At 34.1% G+C, this 26,525-nt stretch overlaps 1 protein-coding gene across 1 annotated transcript in view; it reads left to right on the top strand.

Annotated features, from left to right (window-relative positions):
• LOC150079090 (sodium/hydrogen exchanger 8-like) overlaps nt 1–26,525 on the top strand; it is a 167,636-nt gene that overhangs the window by 21,015 nt on the left and 120,096 nt on the right. Inside the window, exons 4-6 of the mRNA XM_090382203.1 lie at nt 1,575–1,633; nt 5,830–5,913; nt 21,464–21,565. Coding sequence (XP_090238329.1) covers nt 1,575–1,633; nt 5,830–5,913; nt 21,464–21,565 — 245 coding nt within the window. The remainder of the gene's footprint in view (nt 1–1,574; nt 1,634–5,829; nt 5,914–21,463; nt 21,566–26,525) is intronic.

The following is a 26,525-nucleotide window of genomic DNA, read 5'->3' as shown; positions in this document are numbered from 1 at the left end:
TCATCAAAACTTTCCCTCCTACCAACGTAGCAAGTTCTACTATCACACTGATTCTGTTTTCTGCCCGCTCGATCATATTTCCTGAATGAACTGATTCTGGCCATACATTTTTCCGAAATGTTGCATTTAATGTTGACATTTTTACTTCTTTCAGCGATAAAGCTAATAATCTGATACAGTCCACAATTGAGAAATATTTCCATACCTCCATTACTTCAATAGATTCAGAATCAATTTTTTTTCCAAAATCCATTGTAACAATTTTCTGATGGAATGAGTTTTAAAGGTGGATATAATGCCTTGATCTAATGGCTGAATGAAAGAAGTTGTATTAACCCAAGTACAACTGTGGCAGTAGGAACATAACTTCAACATTTGGATGGCCTGGTGTGCTATCCAATAGTAATAAAACTTTGAAAACTAGATTTTTCCACAAGTTCAACAAGTACAAGTTTAATAGCACAGAATGTAACACAGGAATTTCCCAACAAAATAAAATACAAGGATTTCTCAACTTTTTTTTTTTTTTTTTTTTTTTGACTAGCGAGTCAACAGCGGGGATTCAAAAAGTTAAAACATTGAAAAATTACATCCAACATAATAGCAGGGTTTCCCCCGCACAAAAGCTCAAAAATACCCTGTTATGCGAGGTTTACTGAAATTCTCTGTGTTATATAAGTAGTGTTGTGCGAGGATTGCTACAATTTATCAATCGTGTTGTAGAAGTACCTTGTTATACGGGGGTTGCTTGTATATATAATGGCAGAGAATTACAGCATTTCGAACACTGGACAAATCGTCCCAGGGGCGAGCTGATCAAAAAGATCAGCAAGATCAGCCACCAATCCAATCAATAGTTTGACATGCTGGTGCAAAGGTGTCTATTTTTATTTACTTAGTTAAATTTTGTATTGTAGTTGGTTTCTGACTCTGTTAATAGTGATATTTCACACAATTTGGACCTGGTGCTGCTAAATTTTGTCTAATTTGATTTTTTATTCTAAATTCTTTGAAGTGTAACTTCTGCAATACTTTCCGTCTTGCTACCTTTTTCTCCTCCCCAATGTTTGCATTTACATCTTCAGTTTCAATCTATTTTTCGCTCTGTTGGTTTGCGATACTGCTGGCTTAAGTTTTATTATTACTATTATTTTTATTGTTTTATGCAACATGCAGAGGATTATGCTATTTTGCTGCCTGTGATGCTTGCTTTACAAATTTTATTTTTTACTCTTTATTTTTACCTATTTTTATTTTAATTAGTTTGTTACATCTATATATATATATATATATATTTTTTTTTTTTTTTTTTCTTATTTCTTATTTTTTTCACCAAAGACGGACCATACCATTTTCAAAGGTTATCGAAATAAAAAAACGAGATTCACATTTCTAGAACAGTGTGAAATTGAATTAAATTACCTTGCGGTGAGGTTCTGTGCAGGTTTAACAAAGTTGTTACTGTGATTTGCGTGTAACAGAATTAATAATTTTGCTACAGATGTAATGTTTTAAATTTAGCAATTTTTCTTTTAGAATTTTTGTCACATTTGGGTTTTCTTATTTAATCTCAGGTGCGCTTATTGGACTTATACTGAAGTTGATATCTAGTCAACACCTTGGAAGTTGGGAGGTAGGTTTATGAGAATTTTTTTCTTTTTATGTAAACCTAATATTTGATTCATATCGTGTAAAACTAATTTAAGATTTTGATGCCCATAGGAACTTAAGAAACATCCACTAAGTCCTATAATAAATTGTTTTCTTACTCTTATATATTCTACCTTATCAAAGGTAATGGGTTCTAATTGGAGGAAAGTGTATTGGATTTAGAAATATGCAAAATGGTTGTGCTATAAAGGTGATCAGCAGCACATCATGTGACATATAGTTCACATTTGTCTGCAGCAGGGTGTATCACAGGAAAGAGTTAATGCACTTGCATAGGGTTGTGATAGTTGAATATCATATTGGGAAAATGTCAATATTTTGTTAAAATAAACATTTCCACGTTGATTGTTGGCAGTGTATGTCGTGAAGATGGGTGACTGAAGGTGATCCTTCAGAGAGGAAACAGTTAGGTAGGTCCAAAATCCTGATTGACATGGCCAACAGACCTTGTGAAAGCTGCTCACTGATCTCATTACCCTTAAAGATGATTGCTTTGGAGATGCAAAGAAGTACAGATAATCCTATAAGCATTTTCACAGCTTATAGAGGTTTGTGTCACAAATTTATATATCAGGAATGTAATGTATAAGCCTTGGATTTTTTAATCCAGTGCTAGTTGACATGCAGGAGGTGGACAAAATAATGGAAACACCTGATATAAGCATGCAGTGATGATTTTTTTGTTTCTTGTAGGTAGTACTGTGAAGGAAAGATGATAAAAACTGATACTTATTTAGAGGTGATATAAAAAGGTACATGAAGAAAATGATTGACCTGTCTGAATTCACAGAGGCCAAATTGTCTGTGCACATTTAGTAGAGGCATCAGTGACTAAAACAGCTGACTTGTTTAATGTATTCAGAGCAACCATATTGAAATTGATGATGCCATTCATCAAGTATGGAAAAACAAAATCTGATAAGATGAATTGTGGAAGAAAATTGAAGCTGACTGAAAGAGACTGCTGGACACTGAAAAGGATTGTAGCCTGAAAAAAAAACTACTGCCTCAAAAAATAACTGCACAACTTAATGTGAGTCTCAGCTATCCAGTTTATAGCAGAACAGTTCAGTGAGAACTTCATAAAGCTGAAATTTATGCAGAACCGCTATTGCCAATCCACTTGTTTTTGATAATAATGCTAGAAAGAGGGTGCAGTGGTGTAGGGAGCACAAAAACTGGATACATAATGATTGGAAACATGATATTTTCAGATGAATTATCATTCACACTTTTTTCTAATGTTAGGGAAAGTTTACATTTGACAAATGCCAAAGTATAGTATGCCAACTATCCTTTGACATTTGCTATGAAGTGATAAGTCATGGTGCATGCTCTTCCAGTCAAAGATGGATGAAGATCAACAATGGTTTGGGCAGCAGTGTCTTTGTATTGTTCAGGTCCTGCCATCACCCTGAATGGGCAAATTGCTGCAAACCTTGATATTCTGAGTGACCAGGTTCAACTCATGGTGCAAACATTGTTTCAAAATGATAATATTCCAATACATACTGCCAGATGTGTCAAATCTTGACTTGAGGAGCATGAATTTGAGGCTAATTATCTTCCATGTCCTGTACAATCAAACTGAAGTCTTATTGAATCACTGTTTGCATATTTGGAGAGGAGAGTGAGAAGCAGATTTCCTCTATCTTCATCACTACAAGGAGCTTGAAACTTTCCTTCTTGAAGAATGGTCCAATATTTTTCTTAAGACAGTTCAAGTTTTATTTGAATCTATTCCATGTAGAATATAAGCTGTTTTAAAAGCAAAGGATGGCTCCACACCATATTAGTGCGTACTTGTAACTCTTATCACAGGTGGTTCCATCATTTTGTCCCCCCCCATACTTTGGAATCACTAAAGTTTGGCTATGAATAAACAGAAAAATATCATGAGGTGATGAGTCACAGTGCATTCTCTTCCAGTCAGATATGTTTGGATTTAGAAAATTCCTAGTGAGTACTTCTGACTGCAATTTGTTTTCCTAATTCAGAAGTTTGTAGGTAGCAGTGTTATGGTGTTGGGGGTGTTTCACGTGGTATGACCTTGGTAACAGGTTGTGTGGAATGGGGAATTCAAGTTCTACCTTTGCACACTGGATAACATTTGTGTGTTCTATACTCTCGGAATTTTATGGTACCGATCCCACACTTTCCAGCATTGTAGTTCTCCATGTCACAAAGAATGGCTTGTGGCCTCATAGTTTGTAGGTGCAGCAAAATACTGCTATGGTCATCATAGTGTCTCAATCTCAGCTTCCTTGGGGATGAATTGGATTGTTGAATTTGGATGTGCCCAAGAAGTTTCTCTACATTGTTGGAACGCTGTTGCTTTGAAGGAAGAATGGAGCACTGTGCCATAGTTTTTTTTTTTTTTTACTAGAAATTGGTTAAGAGTCTTTCACAGGGCAGTCATTAAAACCAGATGTGATCTGATCCAGTATTAATTTTCATAATAAATGCATGCTGTATTCTGAACTGTCTCACTACTTCTATTAGCTTAGAATATATGATATGACCCACTCTCTACAAAGCTGTGTTCTGCCTATTGCCACATATACAGCTTGGTTTACTCAGACCAGGCTTTCCTTTTTCAAGGGTAAACTGCACAATAGAATGCAGTTTTCTTTTACTTTCATCGAAAACTTGTAGAACTGTCTTGACTCCTGCCTTACAGCTATTGTCTGGTTTTGATGCCCCTCAACTTATTCTTAGTTTTTTGAGGATTCTTCTATTTCATTAAAAAGAATATTTCTCTTGATGTTTACGGCATTCAAATTGATTGATCTAATGATCTGGGTCTTCAATATCCTTATGTCTAAGTGGCAGCAGTTGTTGGACTGACTTCCCTAAGGGTCAAGTCACTAATTTTGTAAATCAAACTGTGGATAATTTTGTCAATCGAAGTACATTGAAATGGTTTTTGCCAAATTTATATTCTTGTTCCCTTCTTATGGGCCATGGCTCTATAAATGCAAAATTGGCTCAATTTAATCTTTCTGATTGTGATCTTTGTTCCTGTGGCAAGGTCGAGACTTCTGAGCACATTCTATTTACATGTTCTATTTATGATGATTTTTGTCAAATCTTTTTTTTTTCTTTCACCGCCATAATCTCATGAAATCAGGAATCCATGTTTCTTTTAAATAAGACTAATTTTTATTGCCTTTCAAAACTTTGCTTCTTCCACCTTTTGTCGTCGGAAGTCACAATGGATGCCAGTAGTGGTTTTGACTTATTTTATCTTTCTTTATTATTTTTTATTTTTTTATTGTTTTTTATTATTTTTTATTTTATTTACTTTTATTATTATTATTTTTTATTTCTTTATTGTTTTTTATTATTTTTTATTTTAATTACTTTTATTATTATTATTATTGCTACTTTTTAAAAATTTAATTAATTTTTTTTCTTGGTGCCTTAGATTTGGGCCACTCAGGGTGCAGCATTTATTGCTGGTACCCACTAGTGGGTGCGAGATTTTGCCCTTTAGGGTGGACAATGATTTTATTGCCTGAGATCCACTACGTTTTGCAATTTGTTGTGGCCAACCTCCTTATGGTGTAGATGGGCACTGGGCAAGCTTTCCAGGTGTTTGCTTTCTTGGTGGCAGAATGGCCAGAAACAACTAAACAACACACACTCACACACTGTGCAAACATAACATCACACACACACATTTCTAGCCTTTTTTACAGAATTGTGTATTCATCATGCTGTACCAAGGTGGAGTTAAATTGATGTTAAGCTGCCGCCCTACATAAGATATTATACATGCATGCATGTCTGCTGTGGATAAAGCTATAGACATTGCAACTGAGTTTGAAGTATCATCATTGTTACCAGAAGTGAGAGTTTCTAGAAAAAAATGTGTTTACCTGTGAAACTTCATCAGATGAGCGTTTTATCGATCCAACCAAAAGTTTGAAATGGAATTTTTTAATATAATAATCAATTTAGCTATGGTAAATTCTGTTTCATAACCAAATTATGAGAAGGCTATAAATTATTATCAATGATAGCAATAATTTTCTCCTAGGTCTTGGACTTTTGTTCTGAAAAGTGATAAGTTTCTTAAATGAATTTGCTCTTTAATTGAACTGTTTCTGTTCGCATTAAACTTAATTGCTGAATATGTTTTTTTTTCTTTTACAGAAAGAAGAAGCATTTAATCCTACTACTTTTTTTTTGGTGCTTTTGCCACCAATTATTTATGAATCTGGATATAACCTCCATAAGGTAAAACCTTTTTTATTTTCTGAAATATAAAAGTTTCTGGAATTCTTCTTCTTTATCTTTGCCTTCTTCCCACGTTTATATGGGGTCAGCATTTCTGTCCTTAATTCTTTTCCTCCATTCCTCTATCCTGGCCTTCCTCTCTCCTCCATCCTCTCTCTTTTAAATCCTCTGCTACCTTGTCCTTCCATCTGAGCTTAGGTCTCCCTCTCTTCCTCTTCCCTATCACCTCCAACTTTTCACACCTCTTCCCCACATACTCCTCACTTCTCGTTCCACATGTTTCTGGAATTAATGTGATTAATGTATGAAATAACCTGGGAAGCATGTTATTTCACATTTTCATACATTACAAAAAGCATGATTTGTTTTTAATTAGGCTATTAATATAATTATCATTCATGAACAGGATCATCAATAGTTATGTCATTCATATCTAGTGGAATGAAAAACATTGGTCCAATAGATGTGAATGACATAATAGTCGATGATTTGGTTCAGGTTTCTCACAAGCTAAATAAATATTTTGCACCTATATTCACATGTGAAGAAGTTTTTATCAAATTTAATACCAGAAGTATATAGTGTTATAACTGGAAGTAAATGATATTGTGATAACTGAGAAGAAAGTGGAATAGAAATTTCTGTAGCTAAATGTAAATAAGGTACTTGGGGCTGATGAGATCTATCCAGTTGCATTAAAAGAAGTAGCAAAACAGGTAAGCAAACTTTTGTTCATAATTATGAGGGCATCCTTGAATTCAGGGGAGATTTTTATAGACTGGAGATGTGCAAATATTGTTTCTATTCCAAATGGGGGTCAAAGGGTGATTGTGAACTGTTTTAGACCTGTTTCAGGGAAAATAATGGAGTCATGGAATTAAAGATGTATTGCTTTAACAGGAATGGAATTATATGGAAACAGCATGGGTTTATTAAGGAGAAAGGAGAGGGGGGGGGATCCTGGTTGACCAGTATGTTTAATTACTATGATGCAGTAACAAAAGAATTGTATCCAAACAATTTTGACATGATATATTTAAATTTCGTTAGAGCTTACAGCACTATTCCATTCCAAAGGGTGCTATACAAATTGGAGCAGTGTGGCATTGGGAGTAAGTTACTGTGATAAATAAAGGATTGTTTGAGTTGCAGAAGACAGGGTGATTATAAATGGGCACTGCTCTTCTTGGACTAATATTAGTGGAATTAATCAGGATTCAGTGCTGAGCTGTTTACTGTTTTGAGTATTTATTAATGATAGTGATGAAATGAAGGAATTTAAAGCTTATTGTCTAAATTTGCAGATGTACAAATGTTGGCAAGGTGGTTAATGACCGGAATCAATTTATATAGGTCTTATATAAATTGATAAGACCTATATAAATTAGGCAGATGGGATGAGAGGTTGGAATTGAAGTTTAATATTAACAAATGTATTTCATACGGAGAGCAGTAATCCAAGATTAATGTATCTATTGTGTGTCACCACACTCAGGGTAGTGTAGAATGAAAAATATCTTGGGCGTGTAATTGTGCACTAGATATAAAGTCCTCTGAGCAGTGCATGCAGGCTGCTGGGACAGCTCATTGTGTTTTGTCAGTGATATGCAGGAATTTTGTTAACAGATACAGGGAAATGATTATCCCATTCTGTAAGGAAGTGTTTGGCTACATTTTGAGTACTTCATACAGATGTCAAAGCCCCATTTTAAGAAAGATGTGGATGTTTTGGAATGGGTATGGAGAAGAGCAAAACAAGATTAGTCAAGAACACAAAATGGTACTCTTACTGAAAAAGATTTTGGTTCTGCAATTTGCAGCACTTGGAAACTAGGCACTTACTAGATGTGATTGGAGTGTTTAAGGCTTTAAATGGATTTAGTAAAGTTAATGATGGTATTCTAACTCCTTTTCCAACAATGCACACAGGGTAATAACCTTAAATTAAAAATGGATGGCTGTAGGATAGATGTGCAAAAATTTGCTTTTAGCCAGAGAGTAATTGATTTTTGGAAGAAATTACCATCTGGTTTTGTGGCAGTGGATAGCTTGAACAGATTTAAGAAAAAATTAGACATATTATTAGATGGGATGGACAGATGAAGTAAGTAGTGCCCCCCCCCCCCCTTTGGCTTTTTTTTGCATAATTTTGCTTCCTTGCATCATTTGCCAGTACTATTACTACTACTACCACCAATAATAATAATTGCTGTTCTTAATGTACATTGTTCAAATTCTTTCACTTTGTAATTCTCCAACTCTTTAAGTTGGAGCCGATCTCATGAAGGAGTAGGGGTTCCCCTGTGAGTTATTCCAGTTCACTCATGTCAACTGGATCCACTGCCTTAGATTTTGTGCTTCTTAACTTAAAGCATAACCCCCTCCCCTCCTATCTTGCCTGTCCTTTCAGTGTACATTGTACTCTCCATATTCAAATTCTGCATCCCTTATATCTGAGGGACACCACTTCTCTGATTTTCCCACATTGTCTGCATTTGACAACTTGACCAGCACTTCAAATTCATCAAATTTATTTACTATTCTCCTGGTATTGGTGTACATGCACTTGTTCTTACTCTTAGTTACTCTAACACAGCTCATACATTTTTTTACCTCTTTCATGATGACTCACATCTTGCTTTGAAATCCCTAGTACCTTGCTTTCCAGGCTGCTGCACATTCAAGTAAGAATGGTGCAAGAATTATTTTTACCAGTGTTTACCCTTTTAAGAGTGGCTATTGTTACTCTATTAACAATAGTTAATCTATCATAAGCCACGATACCAAAGAATTAGAGGAAAATCTTAATCAGTTATGCACAGTTAGTAAGGATTTAGGACTAAAGATGAATATGGCTAAAACAAAAGTAATGATGAACAAGTATGCCACAGAAAGGGAAATAATGATTGAAGGAGCAGTAATTGAAAAGGTAGAGTCATATACTTATCTGGGACAAGTTACTAGCTGTAATAATGATAAATGGCTGGAAGTCAAGAGAAGAATAAATTTTGGATGGATAGCATTCAGGAAATATAGTCACATACTGAAGAGCAATATCCCAGTTTGTCTGAAACGTAAAATAATGAACCAATGTATACTCCCCACCATGACTTATGGAAGTGAAACTTGGGCACTCACCAAAAGAATGGAAGAGAAGCTGAGAACTACACAGCGAAGAATGGAACGAATTATATTGGGAATCAGACTGTTAGATAAGAAGAGAAACACATGGATTAGGCAGCAAACTCAAGTAAAGGACATTCTTATCAAAACTAAAGAACTAAAATGGTCTTGGGCAGGACACATAGCTCAAAGACATGATGACAGATGGACTAAGAAAATAACAGAATGGTACCCAAGAGGAGCTAGAAGAAATCCTGGAAGACAAAGGAGGAGATGGATAGATGAAATTCATGAGTTTGTGGGTAGTAAATGGATGGCCAGTGCTCAAAACAGAAGGAACTGGAAAGTTGCTGGAGAGGCCTTTATCCTGCAGTGGATTGAAAATGGCTGATTATGATGATTGTTAATCTATTAGTTTGTGTATCCCACCAAGCTAGCAGTTTTCCAACTAACCTAATGTTGCCTCGATAGCAGCCAAAAATATTCTTGCACTCTTTCTATTTAAGTGTATTCCATTCCAGTAGAAGCAGTCTATCCTGTTAACAAGCACACACCATGCTGAGAAAAATTGAACCTCATGCAACTTGCACATTTTCTTCAGAGGTGAATTGATTGACAAGGCTCTCATCATATACTCCCTCCTGTCATGCCTAGGCAGAATTGCAGACACTTTCAAATTCAACCCTAACTTGTGGCTTTTCCTCAACCTTGCCCTGTATTTGTTATGTAAGTCAGCAGATCTTCTACTCTTAATGTCATTAGTTCCAATATGTACAACAGTATCACCTTAAAAGATGATATCTGCTGTACATCTTCAACTTTTGTATATTTCACTACACGTGTGAATTTTTTCAACCCTTGCATTGAACTGTACTGGTGATCCAAAGTTAAGGAACAAACACATAAATGTAAATAAATCAAAAGCCTTTTTCAGATTATGGGAAAAAAAAAAATTAGACATTAATTCACACTTAACATCATGCCTATATTGCAGAGTTATGTAAATCCTGTAAATGATGAGTGCAGTCAAAAATGGTATGTTGATAAGCTGGGGAAAGAGACCCTGATAAGGTTTATGATCTCAGTAATTAAGCATAATGACTAATTAAGTCTCATTCTTATGCTAAGAATGAGACTGTTAATTAGTGCTGGAGGTATTAATTTTTATTTGGAGGTTAGTGGCAATGGAAGTTTATAAAGTTTCTGGGAGAACTTAAGATTTAAAACCCTCCTGCCTAGCACATTTAGCATTAGCATTTGTAGAGGCATTTGATGCAAGAAAGCAAGCTTATGCAGCATCAGCCAAAAAAAAAAAAAAAAAACCCACTTCCACTTCACCCCTCTGTTCGTTCAAAATACCTGTCTAGCTGAGCCTTAAACTTATTTAGGCTATCAACCTTAACCACAAGGGATGGAAGTCTGTTCCACCAACCAACCACCCGCTGGCTAAAGGCAAATTTCCGCACGTCTATCCTACATCTGTCTTTCCTCAATTTGACTTTATGCCCTCTCAGGTGATTATTCTGAGCAAGAGGAAAAATCCCATCAGCATTGAGCATGCTCAAACCATTCAAGGCTTTATACACCTCTATCAGATCACCTCGCTGGTGCCTAGTCTCCAGACACTGTAATTTGCAAAACTTAAGCCTTTCTTCGTAAGAGCACCCCTTTGTTCCATTCACTAATCTTGTTGCCCTTCTCTGTACTCGTTCCAGCAGCTCTACATCCTTCTTGAAATGAGGCCTCCACACCTGTATACAGTACTCTAGGTGTGGCCTGACCATTGCCTTATACGAGGGAATAATCACCTCCTTATGCCTGCTAGAAAAATTCCTATATGTCATCGACAATACACCATGAGCTACTCTTGCAGCCCATCTGCACTGCTCAGAAAACTTCATATCTGCCTGCACAACCACCCCCAGGTCCCTTTCATTCTCTACCACTGTCAGTGTAGTACCACAGAGTTGATACGTTGCTCTGGGGTTGCTGTTTCCCATATGTAGTACTTTACATTTGTCAATGTTAAACTTCATTTGCCACCTCAAAGGCTTACTCTATTAGATTATGATTTTAGGCTTACTCTATTAGATTATGAGTTGTGTGGATCTGGCTGGCCATTTCATAGGCTATACTCTTCCTGTGGAGGTATTGGCTCATTATGAGAGCTCTGTAAGGACATGCATTATTTATTAAAAGAAAATCTGTACATGCTGCTACTGCAGATGGGGTATAGATAAGATTTCATTTAGATTCCTTACAGCTGTTAGAGTTCCTTGCCAGAACACTTGGAGGTCTGAGTGGGTTGACAGTAATTCTAGACCAGACCATTAAACGACCTTTGCCAAATGTTTCTTTTCATGACTTTAGGGGGATAGTTCTGGCTGCTTGTTACTTACAGATGAAAATAGATTTTGAATGAAGAGCATTGTGGCTTGTTACTCCTCAGCCTGGCTGGTATGTTGATATCAATTCAAACAGGCCATTTTATGTATAGAAGTTAGGGGAAACACAGACAAATGGTTGTTGTGCACAAAACCCCTTCTATGAAGTCTTCTATAGGTAGTATACCTGGGTTAAATTGTCTTGTACATGTAGAAAGTTCTGAAAAAGTTGCCATGCTGTTAAAGACATTTTTCACAATAATGGTTATCTTAAAATCATTAGTGTGAGTGGTAAAAATGAAAATAGAAGTTTTGAAACATGTTTTTACCTGTTTACCCAGTATGCATTGTGCAATAATGGGTTATAGGGGGCTTTATGTGTACTGGCAGAGATTTTGTTTACTAAATTACAAAGATATTTTTTATACATTTTTAATAACGATGGGCATAATCAAGAGTCATAATTGAAATAATTGATTATGGCCAATAATCGCAATGAATGATTATAGCATTTTCATAATTGATTATGTACAAATTACGTGATTATGAACAAGAAGAAAATAAAATGACAGTGGAAGGATTTGCTTCGGTGTTATCAAAACTAAAGTGCTGTTACCATCCAGACAGTAGTTCTGTTCAGTCATCACATATACACGAAGGGATATCAAAAAGTTCGCACCCTGACTTAGATAAAACATTAGTAGGAAGATGCCATTTTTAATATAAGTTGTCTACATATTCAATAACTAACATGTGAAATTTCATTTTCTTAGGTGATTGCACACCAGAGGTGGAGCCCGGAATCTGAGGAAGGATGCTATGGTTGACAAAGTGGAATATCAAGCAGTGATCAAGTTCCTGCATTTGCAGAGCAAGAAAGGTCAGGAAATTGATGAAGAAATGAAAGTTGTGTATGGACAGAATTGTCCATCCTGTGACACTGTAAAAAAAGTGGAAATGGGAGTTCCAGTGTGGTCACAAGTGTCTTTGACGAGCCAAGAGAAGGAAGGCCATCGACATTCACAAACAGTGAGATGGTTGCAAAGATTGAGCAGCTAGTGTTGAGTGACAGATGTGTGACTATTCATTCGTTCACAAATGCACTGGGAATTAGTTATGGGTCTGCCCACAGCATTTTACACGACCAGAAAAGTGAGTTGAAGGAATGTCTACGGTCTCTGCAAGATGAGTTCCAAGATTGCTGATGCCTTTGCAGAAGCAGTGTTGAATGCAATGTTTTCACCAACTGTTGGATTTGTGTATTGTGGATGTTGAGAACTTTTTTGATCGGTTGGTGACAAATGGTGAATGCTGGGTGTACCAGTATGATCTGGAGACTAAAGACATGGCAAAGCAGTGGAAGCGCACCTCCACAGGAAGTCATCAATGAAATGGAATCGTGGTTTCAGGCAAAAAGTGTGGACTTCTATGATCAAGGCATTAAACAACTGATCCATAGATGGGAGAAATATGTTACTATACATAGAGTACATAGAAAAGGATTCAAGTTCTTGTGAAGTTTCACCTTTCTAGGGCTGTTATTTCTAAGTAAGGGTACGAACTTTTTGATATCCCCTCATATATTCAATGCAATTTTAAAAAGTTAGTGGATGAAAAAGGTTTTCAGTTGATGAAGAATTAATAAGTCAGGTATGATATCTATTCATACACACATCATATATATATATATATATATATATATATATAGGTAAATGAATTAGGTGGTAGTATAATAATATAATATAAATAATATATTGGCTTGTCAGTTAAACCAATAACCAAGATAGGTACCTAACGTGACCAGGAAAAAATACATGCTATGCATTAAGCAATATATTACAAAATATATAAAAATCGATACATTAAAAAGTTAATTATGGCAATAGGTTACATTGAAGAGGACTTTTTCTAGGGCTAACCCTTTCAATGTAACTACCGTAATTAACGAGCTATCCGTTTCTGTAGTCATCGTCCAGCTAGGCAAAGTCCAAAAAGCAAAAAGTAAATTAGGCCAAAACAGATAAATAACTAAATTTCTAAATTTAGTAGCAAGCTAGTGCGATGACTGTTAGCCCGACGGATAGCCAAAATTAAATTTACATAAGCAAAAAAGAGCATATAAAATATTTTTAGGCATCAGTGTGTAGTAAAAAGATAGAGCAGCAGCCAGTGCTAACAAAAGGCGAACGGAAAAGTTAGAAGGATAGTTATAGTATCTCACTCCCCCTCGAATACTCTAATAGATCATGAGATATGAAAATTAGGAATAAGAAAGAGAAAGGTAAACAGAAAAGAAAAAGTAAAATCAATGACTAGGATGCAACCTTATAGAAAGGTATCCCATTTTGTGGCAGGCAATGTAAAGAAAAACATTACGCTTAAAATTTTAACATTTTAACAAGCTTACCAGCGCGAATCCAAGGCAGGAGAAAAAAGCCTCGGGAAATAGCACGTGATGAATATATACTACTGTGCGCAGCCCCCCCTGGTAGGTGTAGTAGATAAGTAAAGCGATAAATTAGGCATATTTACAAGTAGCGCCCTCTGCATTGTCAATATGCCAAAGAACATAACTAAATAATAATGCCGTCAAATAATTATATCTAGAAATTAAATTAGAAGTTAACAGAATATGTTTTATTGGATATATATATATATATATATATCCAATATTTTAAATTAAATAAAATAAAACATAAGCCAGTAGTATGACAAAAACTGTAGAGCGAAAATTAACATAAAATAACCCAAATAAACAATCAAACGAAAAGAAAGAATAGATATAAATAGTAGCCCATAAACCCTTGTATAATTTCGAACTTTAAATCCAATTAAAACTATACAAAATTTAGAATAATGCCAATCATTTATTAATTTAGCAGAACCCCCCCGAGAGGTACCAGTTCCGAAAGACGTGAAATATCACAAAAAGAGGGTTAAAGGAACTACCAGACGATAACAAAATCAAAATAAATTAAAATAAAATAGACCTGACCATCATGCCCCATATCGACAGAGGACCACGAGGCCAATAATGGTCATGGAATCGCTGCATTTCAATCGCTATACAAATCGTCGCCATGGTGAAAAGATCGAAGTACCAATTCACCCTCCCTCCTTCGATCGATCCACCAATGCAGAGGATTTGCACGGCGGTGGTCCTTATGTGGTGTGGCTCTGCTCTAGAGTGCTGTCTGTTCTATATTTTATTTTTCGCTGCATAAGGACCACCGCTGTGCAAATCCTCTGCATTGGTGGATCGATCGGAGGAGGGAGGGTGAATTGGTACTTCGATCTTTTCACCATGGCGACGATTTGTATAGCGATTGAAATGCAGCGATTCCATGACCATTATTGGCCTCGTGGTCCTCTGTCGATATGGGGCATGATGGTCAGTCTATTTTATTTTAATTTATTTTGATTTTGTTATCATCTGGTAGTTCCTTTAACCCTCTTTTGGTGATATTTCACGTCTTTCGGAACTGGTACCTCTCGGGGGGGGGTACCGCTAAATTAATAAATAATTGGCATTATTCTAAATTTTGTATAGTTTTAATTGGATTTAAAGTTCGAAATTATACAAGGGTTTATGGGCTACTATTTATATCTATTCTTTCTTTTCGTTTGATTGTTTATTTGGGTTATTTTATGTTAATTTTCGCTCTACAGTTTTTGCCATACTACTGGCTTATGTTTTATTTTATTTAATTTAAAATGTTGGATGTATTTCAGCTTCATATGGAGGAATTGCATGTCGCTGCCTCTAATGAAAGCTTAATTATTTATTTATTTATTTATTTCAATATAATTTAACTTTATTTAATATAATTCAATGATAGTGTGTGTATATATATATATATATATATATATATGATTGCCTTAGTTGCTAATGCTCCTAAAAACCAAATAACAAAACAAAAAACTATATATATATATATATATATTAGTGATAAAAAAAGAAAGTTAATAATTATAACTACTGTAACTAATATTTATGGGTCAATGCAGTTGCAGAGCAATCATGCATTACACCCATAATGTCTATAAAATATTAAAGATAATAGAAAATAATTGAAAAAGTAAATCAATCAAATAATACATTCAGGGATTTAAGAAAACGCAAAAAAAAAATTTATCGCTTTTTACCCACAATCGAGATGACTTCAACTGGGGCCAACCACCCAGACTGAAGGCAAAAAACGACGAGAGGTTCTCTGTTTCTGTAATGATCAATATATGCTAAGTAATTTAAATCTAAACCAAATATAAACCAATATAGGCCAAATATAAATCAAATATAGTAATTAAAAAGTTTAGAAATTTTAGAATCAAAAGTAAGAAAATATAAGTAAATTATAAATTGTAAATTTTTTGTGTTTTCTTAAATCCCTGAATGTATTATTTGATTGATTTACTTTTTCTATTATTTTCTATTATCTTTAATATTTTATATATATGATGACATTATTTCATATTCCAGGGAATGTATAGAATACCTAGCAGAGTATGAAATAAACTTTTCTTTATCATCCTATGATGATACCATTATTAAGTGAATCACAGTTCCAGCCTTTATAGAAAAGCATACTTGAGGGGGGGAGGAATACTATCCACTAGGGAGGCGCCTCCGTAGCCAAGTGGGAAGGAGCAGCAGTGCGTAGCACACGCTTCTTGATTAGACCGGGGTTCGAGCCCGTCACCACCAAATACGGAGGATGCGAAAAGGTCAGGGAATGACCACTGCATATTCCTGGAGCAATATGGCCTTTGTTGCTAATGCTCCTAAAAACCAAACAACAACAACAACTATCCACTAGAATAAGAGGCTGATCACAATATAAACCACACAGCCCAAGATTGCATTGCAAAAACATATTGCCACTGCATCTAATATGGGTTTGGTATGGTATCCTCACACATATACACAGTGGAGTTGCCATAGTCTAGTCTGGGAGTGCCTTCACTCAAAAAATAATAAAAAAAGAGTTCCTGGCTAAAAACCAGGAATCTGGTTTTATCCAGGAAATATTTGGTTGTTGAATTTTTATCCAACAATTCTTTGGCTGTTGAATTTCTAAGGCAGTATTAGTTGAGCCAGTTATTAATATTGTATTTAATCTGGAAGGTCTTGTGCCAGAAAAGTTGAGTTGAAGGAATTATTTTTACTAAATGATCTCTGTCTACAAAATTCAAAGAATGCCATATTATGGGCAAAAATAGAACTGTATTTATGTAATTAATTTGAGAAATAAAATAGGGATATTGTGGATGCAAAAATTTATTGTAATATTTTTATACAAAATATAGTAAGTAATGTGCAAAACTAATATATGAGAAAAAGTTCAAAAAATTCTGTATGTTAAAAACATAGTAGTGGGAAATGCATTTAATAAACATGAAGCAGATGGAAGGGCCCCAAAGTTTTCAGTTTTCATGTTATAAAAATATTTTTATATTATATTTAGTACCTGTAGCAGATATTCATTTTAATAGCAAGATATGGGGAGGAGTATTTCTTCTCCAGTATGCCTTTGTATAAAAGTCAGAACTGGGATCCACTTAATAGTGGTAGTATAGAACAATAAAGATAAGTTTATTTGAGAGAGATAGAGATCAATCAGTTACTGTTGTTGTCAATTTTGTAATCAACTAATTTGCATAAAACTGATTATTAAGAGTTTGGTTATGAATATCATTTGATGATGCCCATCACTAGTTTTTAGTGTGTCTATATTTTTGTGTTTGTTCTGAAGCTTTTGAGCACCATATCATTACAAATAGCATCAGAATTGCTGCACAATAGAATCATCGTGCAATGAATTTGTTTTTTTGTTTCTCTAGTGCTGAACTAATAATATCAGACTCATTACCTAGTCTTGGAAATCCAAGACTAGACAATGAAATACAAGTAATATAAGTATTCAAAATTGAGTCTCCTTGTGCATTGTTTATCTTATCTTTTTAAAAAAAAAAGATAAGCACTTCACAATCAAATTTAAATTAAGTTGTAGATAATTATTTTGAATAAAGTTTGTTTGGTCTCATTACATTTTAGGTTAATATTTTTAACTATAATTGTATTCCATTCTAGTAAGTACTTTTATTTATTTATTTTTTTTTTTGGGCCAAACTTTTTTTTGTACATGTGTCCAATATTTTTATGGATACCATCAAATAAGCTTATGTATTTGAAGAAATTGGTTAATATGTAAAGCCAGAAGCTGCAGATATGTGAAATCAAAATCTGCCTAGTTTTTCTCAGGAAATCACCTGGAAATGCTGCTCATGATCTGGTTGTAGGAAATAATTTAGACTTTTGATTTTAGCAAAGCAATTGATTTGGTCCTGTATTGAGAGGTTACTGTATAAGCTAGTATGCTGTGGTTATAGGTAAGATCCATGTGGGGGGGGGGATTACAGGATGGCTGTAGGATAGGACAGAAGGCAGTGAACTTTGACTAATGGTGGTTAACTGTTTGTAAATCTTGGTTTTCTGATTCTCTGGGTTGTAAAAGGTATAGGGGTGTCTGCATTAAAAGAATATTTTTTTAAATTTTAAATCTTAACAATTTTTTATTTTAAATTTTCATCTTAAAAAAATTTCTTAATTTTTTTAAGGGTGGAGGATTATTATTATTACTTTTTTTTTTTTACAAATGTATTCAGAATTGAATTTGTCTTAATTTTGAATTATTGGTAATTGCTTTTTTTTATGCAAAACTAATAAATTGATTATTAGAACATGCACACATTTTACCAACATTACTGTGATGCATTATTCTGACCAACTCTGATTTAAAAGAATTTTATCCATTTTTTTTTTCATTAACTCCATACTGGAATTTTTTTCTTCTTTTTGGTATTTGTGATAAAAGATTGTTTTCTTCTAAAAATATTGAAATTAAGTTGAAATAAAATCAAAAAATCAGTTCTATAATCCTAATGTATTGAAATAATATTGGTCTTTTTAAAAAGAGCAAACAAATGCCCAACTCATTCTTTACTTAGATTGTTTTCTGATAAATGGATTGGATTAGCATTTGTATTTATATGGTAAATGATATTTTTCGTACTCCTAGTTATTTTTTTTTTCTTTTTAAGCATTCTGATTATTTTTTAAATAAAAGATTAGGTTATCTGAATCTCTTTAGGTGTATTCATAAGAAGGTAGATTTTGAAATATCAAGAGATAATACTTTGATTCATATGTTACTTTGTTCCTGTCTTGCATACCAGCTGGTCAGTCAGTCGTTACTGAAGTTTCTTTAATCTATCAATGTACCCAATTTTATATATTCTTTTAGTGGCATGGTGAGCAGGTATATCAAGAAATGAAAATTTGTGAAATAATGAGTGCTTCGACTTGCACTGAGTGTAATCTGCCTTTAATTTTTTAAAGAATTAGAGATTATTCCCAGACGTTTCTTGGTGGTTCCTGTACTACTTTAGCAAATCCCTCTAATGCTGTCCTTATGACACCATCAGCCACACACATACCAAGCCTTGGTATGCAGGTTGAAGTGTTCATTATTTCACCAGTTTCTTTACCCAATTTTATTTTCCATCATTTGGAAGATGATATTTACAAAACATCTTTGAAATCCTGTCTTAGACTCACAAGTAAAACTCATTTTAATTATACATTTTAAATTGTATTTTCCTTTGATCATTTTTTTTGTCAAATGATCAAAATTATCAAAGGAAAATACAATTTATTATCAGATTAATTAACAAATAAGTTTATAAATAATGCTGGCAGTGTTCTTTGTTGTTAACAATACATAAATTAACTCTTTTGATTATGTTGCAAGTGATTTGAGAAAGAGCTGGTGAAAATAATTCAGCAATGTATTGAGGTACACTGCTGAATTATTTTCAGGTTCACTTTGAGCTGCTTAATGATTCGATTCCCAAAAAACTCAGTATTTCAGTGGTTGATCATGTGGTATGGCATGTTGCCTCATCCTGTTCCAGCCACATATCTCTCATTTTCTTTTAGCAGTGCAGTGCAATAAATAAACTGAATTTGATGAACTGAATAATTATTTAGTTTATCAGTTTATAATTAGAAAGTGATAAATTGATTTTTTGGGCATGTGAAGGGGATTTTTCAAAAAATGTGCAGATTTTTAGCAGTCCATATTTTCCAGTTTTGACTTTGGATGTAGCCACTGAGGTGAAACCATGCTTCATCAGTGAAATAAATTTTATCCAAAATTTCAGTACCCTCATGGTACCGAAATTTTGGATAAACTTTTAACTAGTAACAGTACCATAATCTTTTAACATTAGCCTGAAACTGAAGCTTTTGCACATTGTGGATTTAGTATGGAAAAAGCTTTAGGTGTTTTCTTAGCAAAATAAGTTGAACTAAATGATATCCCATTTTAAATGCTGAGTCTCTGGAGAGATTTAGCATTAGTAGAGGCATATGATGCAAGAAAGCAAGCTTATACAGCATCAGCCAAAAAAAAAAAAAAAAAACAAACTCCTTCCCATTTCACTCATCCATTCACTCCAAATGTTTGTCTAGTTCTGCCTTGAATTTATTTAAGCTGTCAACTTCTACAACGACAGATGGAAGTTTGTTCCAGCAATCAACCACCTGCTGGTTGAAAGCAAATTTCCATACATCTATTCTACAACTGTCTTTCCTTAATTTGAATTTGTCCCCTCAGGCAATTAATCTGGGCAAGAAGAAGAAGAATCCCATCAGCATTGAGCTTGTTCAAACCATTCAAGGCCTTGTTGTTATTTGGTTTTTAGGAGCATTAGCAACTAAGGCCATCTTGCTCCGGGGATATGCGGTGGTCATTCCCTGACCTTTCCGCATCCTCCGTATTTGGTGGTCACGGGCTTGAACCCTGGTCTGCTCCTGCCCACCTGGCTACAGAGGTGCCTCAAGGCCTTATATGCCTCAACCAGATCACCTCGCAGGTTCCTAATCTCCAGACACTGTAATTTTCAAAACTTAATCCTTTCTTCTAAGAGCAACCCTTTGTTTCATTCAATCTTGTTGCCCTTCTCTGTACTTGTTCCAGCAGCTCTTCATCCTTCCTAAAATGAGGCCTCCAGACCTGTATATTTGTTTGGATATTGCAAATTTGAATATTGTTTGTCTAATATTGTCTAAAGTGCCATATATAAGAACACTCCTTTTCATTTCTTGTTTCTCCACTGATCCACATTTATGAAACTCTCTTATCTTGAAAATTGCAAAATTGCAGCTTTACTTGAATGGTTAATGTCAGGGAATTTTTCAACCCATTTTTGTTGAAATTCATTTTAAGACTTTGTTTCCAAGTAAGATTCTACTAAAAAAAAAAAAAAAACATGACATTTATTCACCAGTTAAGTAACGTGCTCCACTAGTGACCTCACACAATTACACCAATGACCATTACTTGTTAGTGCTTTGCACTTAATACAAATAACGTCAATTTACTTTTAAGATGAACACCCTGTTTCCTAATTTTGTTTTTATATCCATTTCATTTGCAAAGAATGTGCTTTTTTTATCACCAGGTTTTCTTGTTAACTTTTCCAGGATGTAAAAAGTGATTTATACCTTGGAAAAAGTTTAGATTATGAACAGCTCGTGGTACATTGCTATATCAAGAGTTAGTAATGATGATGATGATTATTATGATCAAAGTAGGATAAATCCCTTTTTTGTTTACTGATGATGAGTAGTAAAAACATGACTGCATTTGTTATGTTAGAAAATTTTATATAAGAAAGTAATTAAGTTAAAGTGATGGGGGGGAATCATATATGGATCGTGGACTCATCTAGCTGCAGTTACCTTTCTTCATCTTCTGTGTTTTCATGTATTTCTTTATATTTTCTCATTATCTGTAAGTAGAGCTTTTAATTTTACCACTCATCTTAAAATCTTCTGAAGAAGACTTGCAGTTAGGGTTTGGAACAATATTATTCATATTATTTTCGTATATGAAATTTTTCTTGCATAAACAGTGCAGTGAAGTGTTTTCTTTCCTAAGAGATATTGTTTTATGCTTTTTTTTTTTTTTGTTTTTAAGGGTAATTTTTTTCAAAATATTGGATCCATTACAGTATTTGCAGTGCTAGGAACTGCAATATCTGCATTTGTTGTTGGAGGTGGTGTATATCTCCTAGGACTGGTAAGAATTTTAGTAATAATTAAAGTAGCCAATTTTAATATATATTTTTAATATCATATATTTATTATTGAAATTGGAACTTTGAAAATGAAGATTTAAAGAATGTGTCCATTGACATGTATTTTTTTGTGATGAAAGAGTTATGATAACAGTAAGGCTAATTTAAAATAATTGATTATTGTCATGTTAGAAATTCTCAGAAAATGTAACTGATCACTTCTCAGGCATTATACTCATATTATGAAAGCCATTGTTCTTTCTTTTCTTTAGGATAGGCATGTCAAAACACATCCCATGTGTTTTTGATATGCCTATCCTAAAGATTATGTTTATGGTTTTTGGCATATCTGCTTTCATGCAATCTACTTTCTCTAATTCTGTCAGAAAAGACTGTATATGCGATACCAAGTACAGTAAGTTCCCGACTTACGTAATTTTTTTTTTTTTTTTTTACTCAATTTTTTTTTTATAAGAATTGTAAAATTTAAAACAGTGAAAAAAAAAAAAAGCAGTCAGTAACAAACATGCATGCATGCACAAATTGCACAAGTGAGATATGGAGTAACAAGCCTAAAAAATAGAAATGAAGAGAAGATTCAGAAAATTTATTTGTTTTTTATATGACTGAAGATTTCAGTGAAGGGGACACATATTTCATCATAATAACGTAAACACCCACAGAATTCCAGCTATTGGTATTATCGCAAATGCAATAAGATCAAGTTTTACTACCCATTTATAATAGATTGCATTAACAGAAAAGCCCAATAGATTGCATTAACAGAAACTGCAAATTGGTTTTATTGTTTTATGATGATAGTTGTTGTTGTTGTTATTTGGTTTTTAGGAGCATTAGCAACTAAGGCCATATTGCTCCGGGATATGCGGTGGTCATTTCCTGACCTTTCCGCATCCTCCGTATTTGGTGGTGACGGACTCGAACCCCGGTCTAATCAAGAAACATGTGCTATGCACTGCTGCTCCTTCCCACCTGGCTACGGAGGCGCCTATGATGATAGTGACCTTAAGAAATGTTGCTTTAGTAAAATGCGAGAATGTCAGCTTGCGTGAGGTGACAGTGTTTCCGCCTTAACCCTGTGACGTTCTTTACAGAAAATTTCATTTTGACTGTTATCATGGTGCCTACTAAGAGAATAAGTGACAGCGGTACTAGTAAATCTACCAAGAAAAGGAAAGTGATAGAGTTGGATCAGAAAATTAAATAGTAAGGATGTATGAAAATGGTCAAACATTAACAAGTATCGTGTGGAATTTAGATTTGTCAGTGTCATCAGTCAACATAATAATAAAGGAAAAAGACAGAATTTGAGAAATGGTGAAAAGATCAGCACCGATGAAGTAGACTATAATAACCAAGGCTACGGAATACATATCAGTTTTTAGTTTTTATAGTACAACATGCGTTTTTTCTTCCTTTTATGTTTTCTTTTCTCATGTGCCACTCCAGCTATTTCACCGCTGCCCCCAGATAAAGTTTTTAATTGAACTAATTAAAAATATGTAATTATTTTTCTATATATATAACTAATATATAAAAAACATAACTGATTAATTAAAAAATATGTAACTATTTTTCTTCATTCTTCTGAGGTTATTATGGGTTTTTGTAATTTTGGCATATCAGGGATATAGTAGCAATATTTTATTAGCCATTCCCGAGTTACGTAAAACTCAACTTGCGTAATAAGTGTACATATGTTACTGTATATACACACATTGACTTTATACCAGTTGAGTTTGCGTACTGCACTTCAGACAGCCATTCAAGCTTTAGAATTTCTACAGTGCAAAGTTTGTATATAGAAGCAAATGAACTCCCACTATTTCTCAGGTGACAATTGCTCTAAAATATTAAGTCTTCTTACACATCCCTGACACTTTTCTGCAAAGCAATTTTCTTACTAGTAATAATTTACTGGAATTTAAAAATATCTTAATGATCTCCAGTTAGAACTAAATATCTTAATGAATTACCATATCATAAATTTCTACAACTGTGTGCTGCCCATGCTTCACAGAATCCAGATAAATATAAACAGATAGTGGCAAATCTGACAATCATGTGGGTGGAGCGGCTGTTTTTCCTTCCTTTCTAGACCTGGTGGCATTACTTCTTGAATGCAGTATATTTACAGTTGAGCTATATGCAATTCATTTAGCTCTGGTTAAAATACATGATCTCTCCTTATGGCCTGCAGTAATCTATACTGATTCCCTTAGTTCAGTGTTAGTTGTATGAAATAATTTCCATGTTTCTCATCCAGTACTAAAAGGTATCTGGTCTCAACCTCACTAATTTCAAGAACAGAAAATGGAAATAACTTTTTGCTGGATACCAGGCCACTCTGGTATCCAAGGAAGTGAACAAACAGGCCAGTTCATTTTCACCATTTCTTTGTCTAATTTCTTATACAGATTATAAGACCAATCCAAAAGGCATACAAATTCAAATGGATGCAGAGATGGAGTTTGGAAATAATAACCTCTGTCAAATAAAACATGGCTACACACATCTTATTAACCTCCATTTACTCATGTGCGAAAGCCCTCCTCAGTGCTCTTTGTGTCAAACACAGCTCAGTACTAAACATTCAAACAACTGTCCATGCTTCTCAAATGAAATCTTGCACCTTTAGGTAAGTTCAAAAGTTTTCTAAGTGTAGATGAACTTTTCCCATTTGTTCTGCAAATACAGTGTATTCCTGCATCTAATTTGCTCTGGTGTCTTAGAAAGCTAAGCTTTCTAACAGATGAACCATAGAAAGACACATTTTAATGTTATATGCCCTTGTTATTAATATCTCACAACAACAACCACCAGAGTTCAGGAGTTTTTCAGATTTTCTAATTTGTGATCAAGTGATATTGCTAGGAAACCTAATTATTGATATGGGTAATTAATCTGCTGTCTTCATTCAAACCAGACAATCACTCAGTTATCTTTGTCTCTGTATGCTATCTTTATAAAATCCATCTGATACTATTGTCAGCAGATAAGCATGAGATTGAAATCAGCATATTGTTACAGTGTATTTTATCCAACTATAGGGACATTGGCACACAGTCAGAAAATTTGGGAATTTGTGTATAACAGTACATTTCATATACTGTAGATTGTTTAGTGATGTGGATATAAAAACATCATGGCAAATTTATTTAGGACCATTGATAAGATAACTTCAAAAGTGATCCACATTAATTATTTGTTCACTTTTCATTTTAAGAAAGGGTATGAGGAGATATATCCTCTATCCCAAAAGGTTTGTGTGTGTGTTCAAAAAAAGAAGTAATGATAATTTCAAAAATGTTCCACATTAATGGTTTGTTTACTTTTTTTTTTTTTTTTTTTTGGCTGATGCTGCATAAGCTTGCTTTCTTGCATCATATGCCTCTACTAATGCTAATCTGATTTTTAAAGTATGTGGGGGGAATATATTCCGTATCCCTAAAGGTTTAATAATATTTTCAGTTTTTCTTTTCTTTATATTCATGTCACTAAATAATATACACTTAATGCTCAGTTAATATACATAGTGCCATCTTGAAAAAACCATATTAACAGAAAATATACACTAACTGAATATTACATTCCCATAGAAACTCGTAACTTGCTGAGATATGTTCCCCAAATAGGTGAATAATTTTATATTTTTAATTATGAATTAATTGTATTTATTACTGTACATACTGTGTATAATTGTACAATTGCTGTACATACCCGATAAACTAAACTTGTTTGAAAAAATTCATTCAGAGAAAGCTGATGAATTGCTTTCTTTTCATCATAAAGTATATTATGACAAACAGTGACATCATGAAGCCTCTGACATTTATGCTTCTTTTGACATTGGAATTGGAATCTTTTGTGACTCCTAAGTGTTTTGAGTTACAGGATCTTTGTAGGGGTGCTGGAGATTTCATCATCACTATGATTTCTTCAGTGTGTGCAAAATTGAAGAAAGGGATGCAACACAAACTGTTAATTGTGAGGCCTTCTCTATGAGACTCCAGCAACTCATTCATATCTCCAGTATCCACCTCGAGATTAAGGTGTTTTGCCATGTCAAAAATTTTCTTTGTGACATTTTCTTGCATTTTTTGGAATCTTCATGGTCGTGGGCAAACTGTGAGCAAAGTTTCTCCTATAACCTTTCATAGTGCATTTCTATGCAGGGTTATAGGAGAAAACTAATATATATTTTACTGAAAATTCTAAAATACAAAATTATTTAAAATCTAAAAGGATTATTTTGAAGGCTATTGAAGAGACTGACTATAAAACCAAGAGAAAGAAATATCACACTGCTCAGTGATAAGGTGTTAAAATTGTGCAGGAATCTCAGCAGCAGGAACAGATATGACAAAGATCAATAATAGAATGAAATGGGAACAGAAGCAGTGGCTACAAAACATAGCCACATTGTTGTGGTAAGACTGTTTTGTCTGTAAAGATTGTATGTTGTGGGGTGAGCATTATAAAGAATGACAGCCATTTTCTCTCTGATTCTGTTTACTGCATTCAAAGGTAAACAACAGAGTGATTCAAGTCACATAGCTATGGCAGTAACTGGAGGTGTCTTAGGTACAATTGCAAATTTATTGCTTCTGGCTAACACTCTTTTCTGAATTGGATCAAATTCTTGGAACTCAAGTTCAACACAAATTTTCTTCTAAGACCACTATTCATAGGATAGCAGAGATCTTAAATCACTAGCTTCTAGATTTCTTTCTGATGAGTACATGCTATATTTTGTCACTTAAGGGGCAGATGAGGTCTGGCATTGCAGATCTCTCAAACTTTTTATGTGAAATCCTCAATTTTCTCAATTTCTTAAAATCTGAGGAGGCATATGGAGAACTCAGGGTACTAAACCATAGGTACAGCTTCAGCAGACAGAAGTAATTGTCTGATTTTGTCTTCTAAGATCTTCTGTAGTTC

The sequence above is a fragment of the Mastigoproctus giganteus genome, chromosome 10 (genome assembly GCF_048544385.1).
Source record: "Mastigoproctus giganteus isolate SK-2022 chromosome 10, ASM4854438v1, whole genome shotgun sequence".
In the NCBI taxonomy this organism is placed as follows: Eukaryota; Metazoa; Arthropoda; class Arachnida; order Uropygi; family Thelyphonidae; genus Mastigoproctus; species Mastigoproctus giganteus.
Note: the sequence above shows the minus strand (reverse complement) of the source record. Positions and strands in the feature narration are given on the sequence as shown.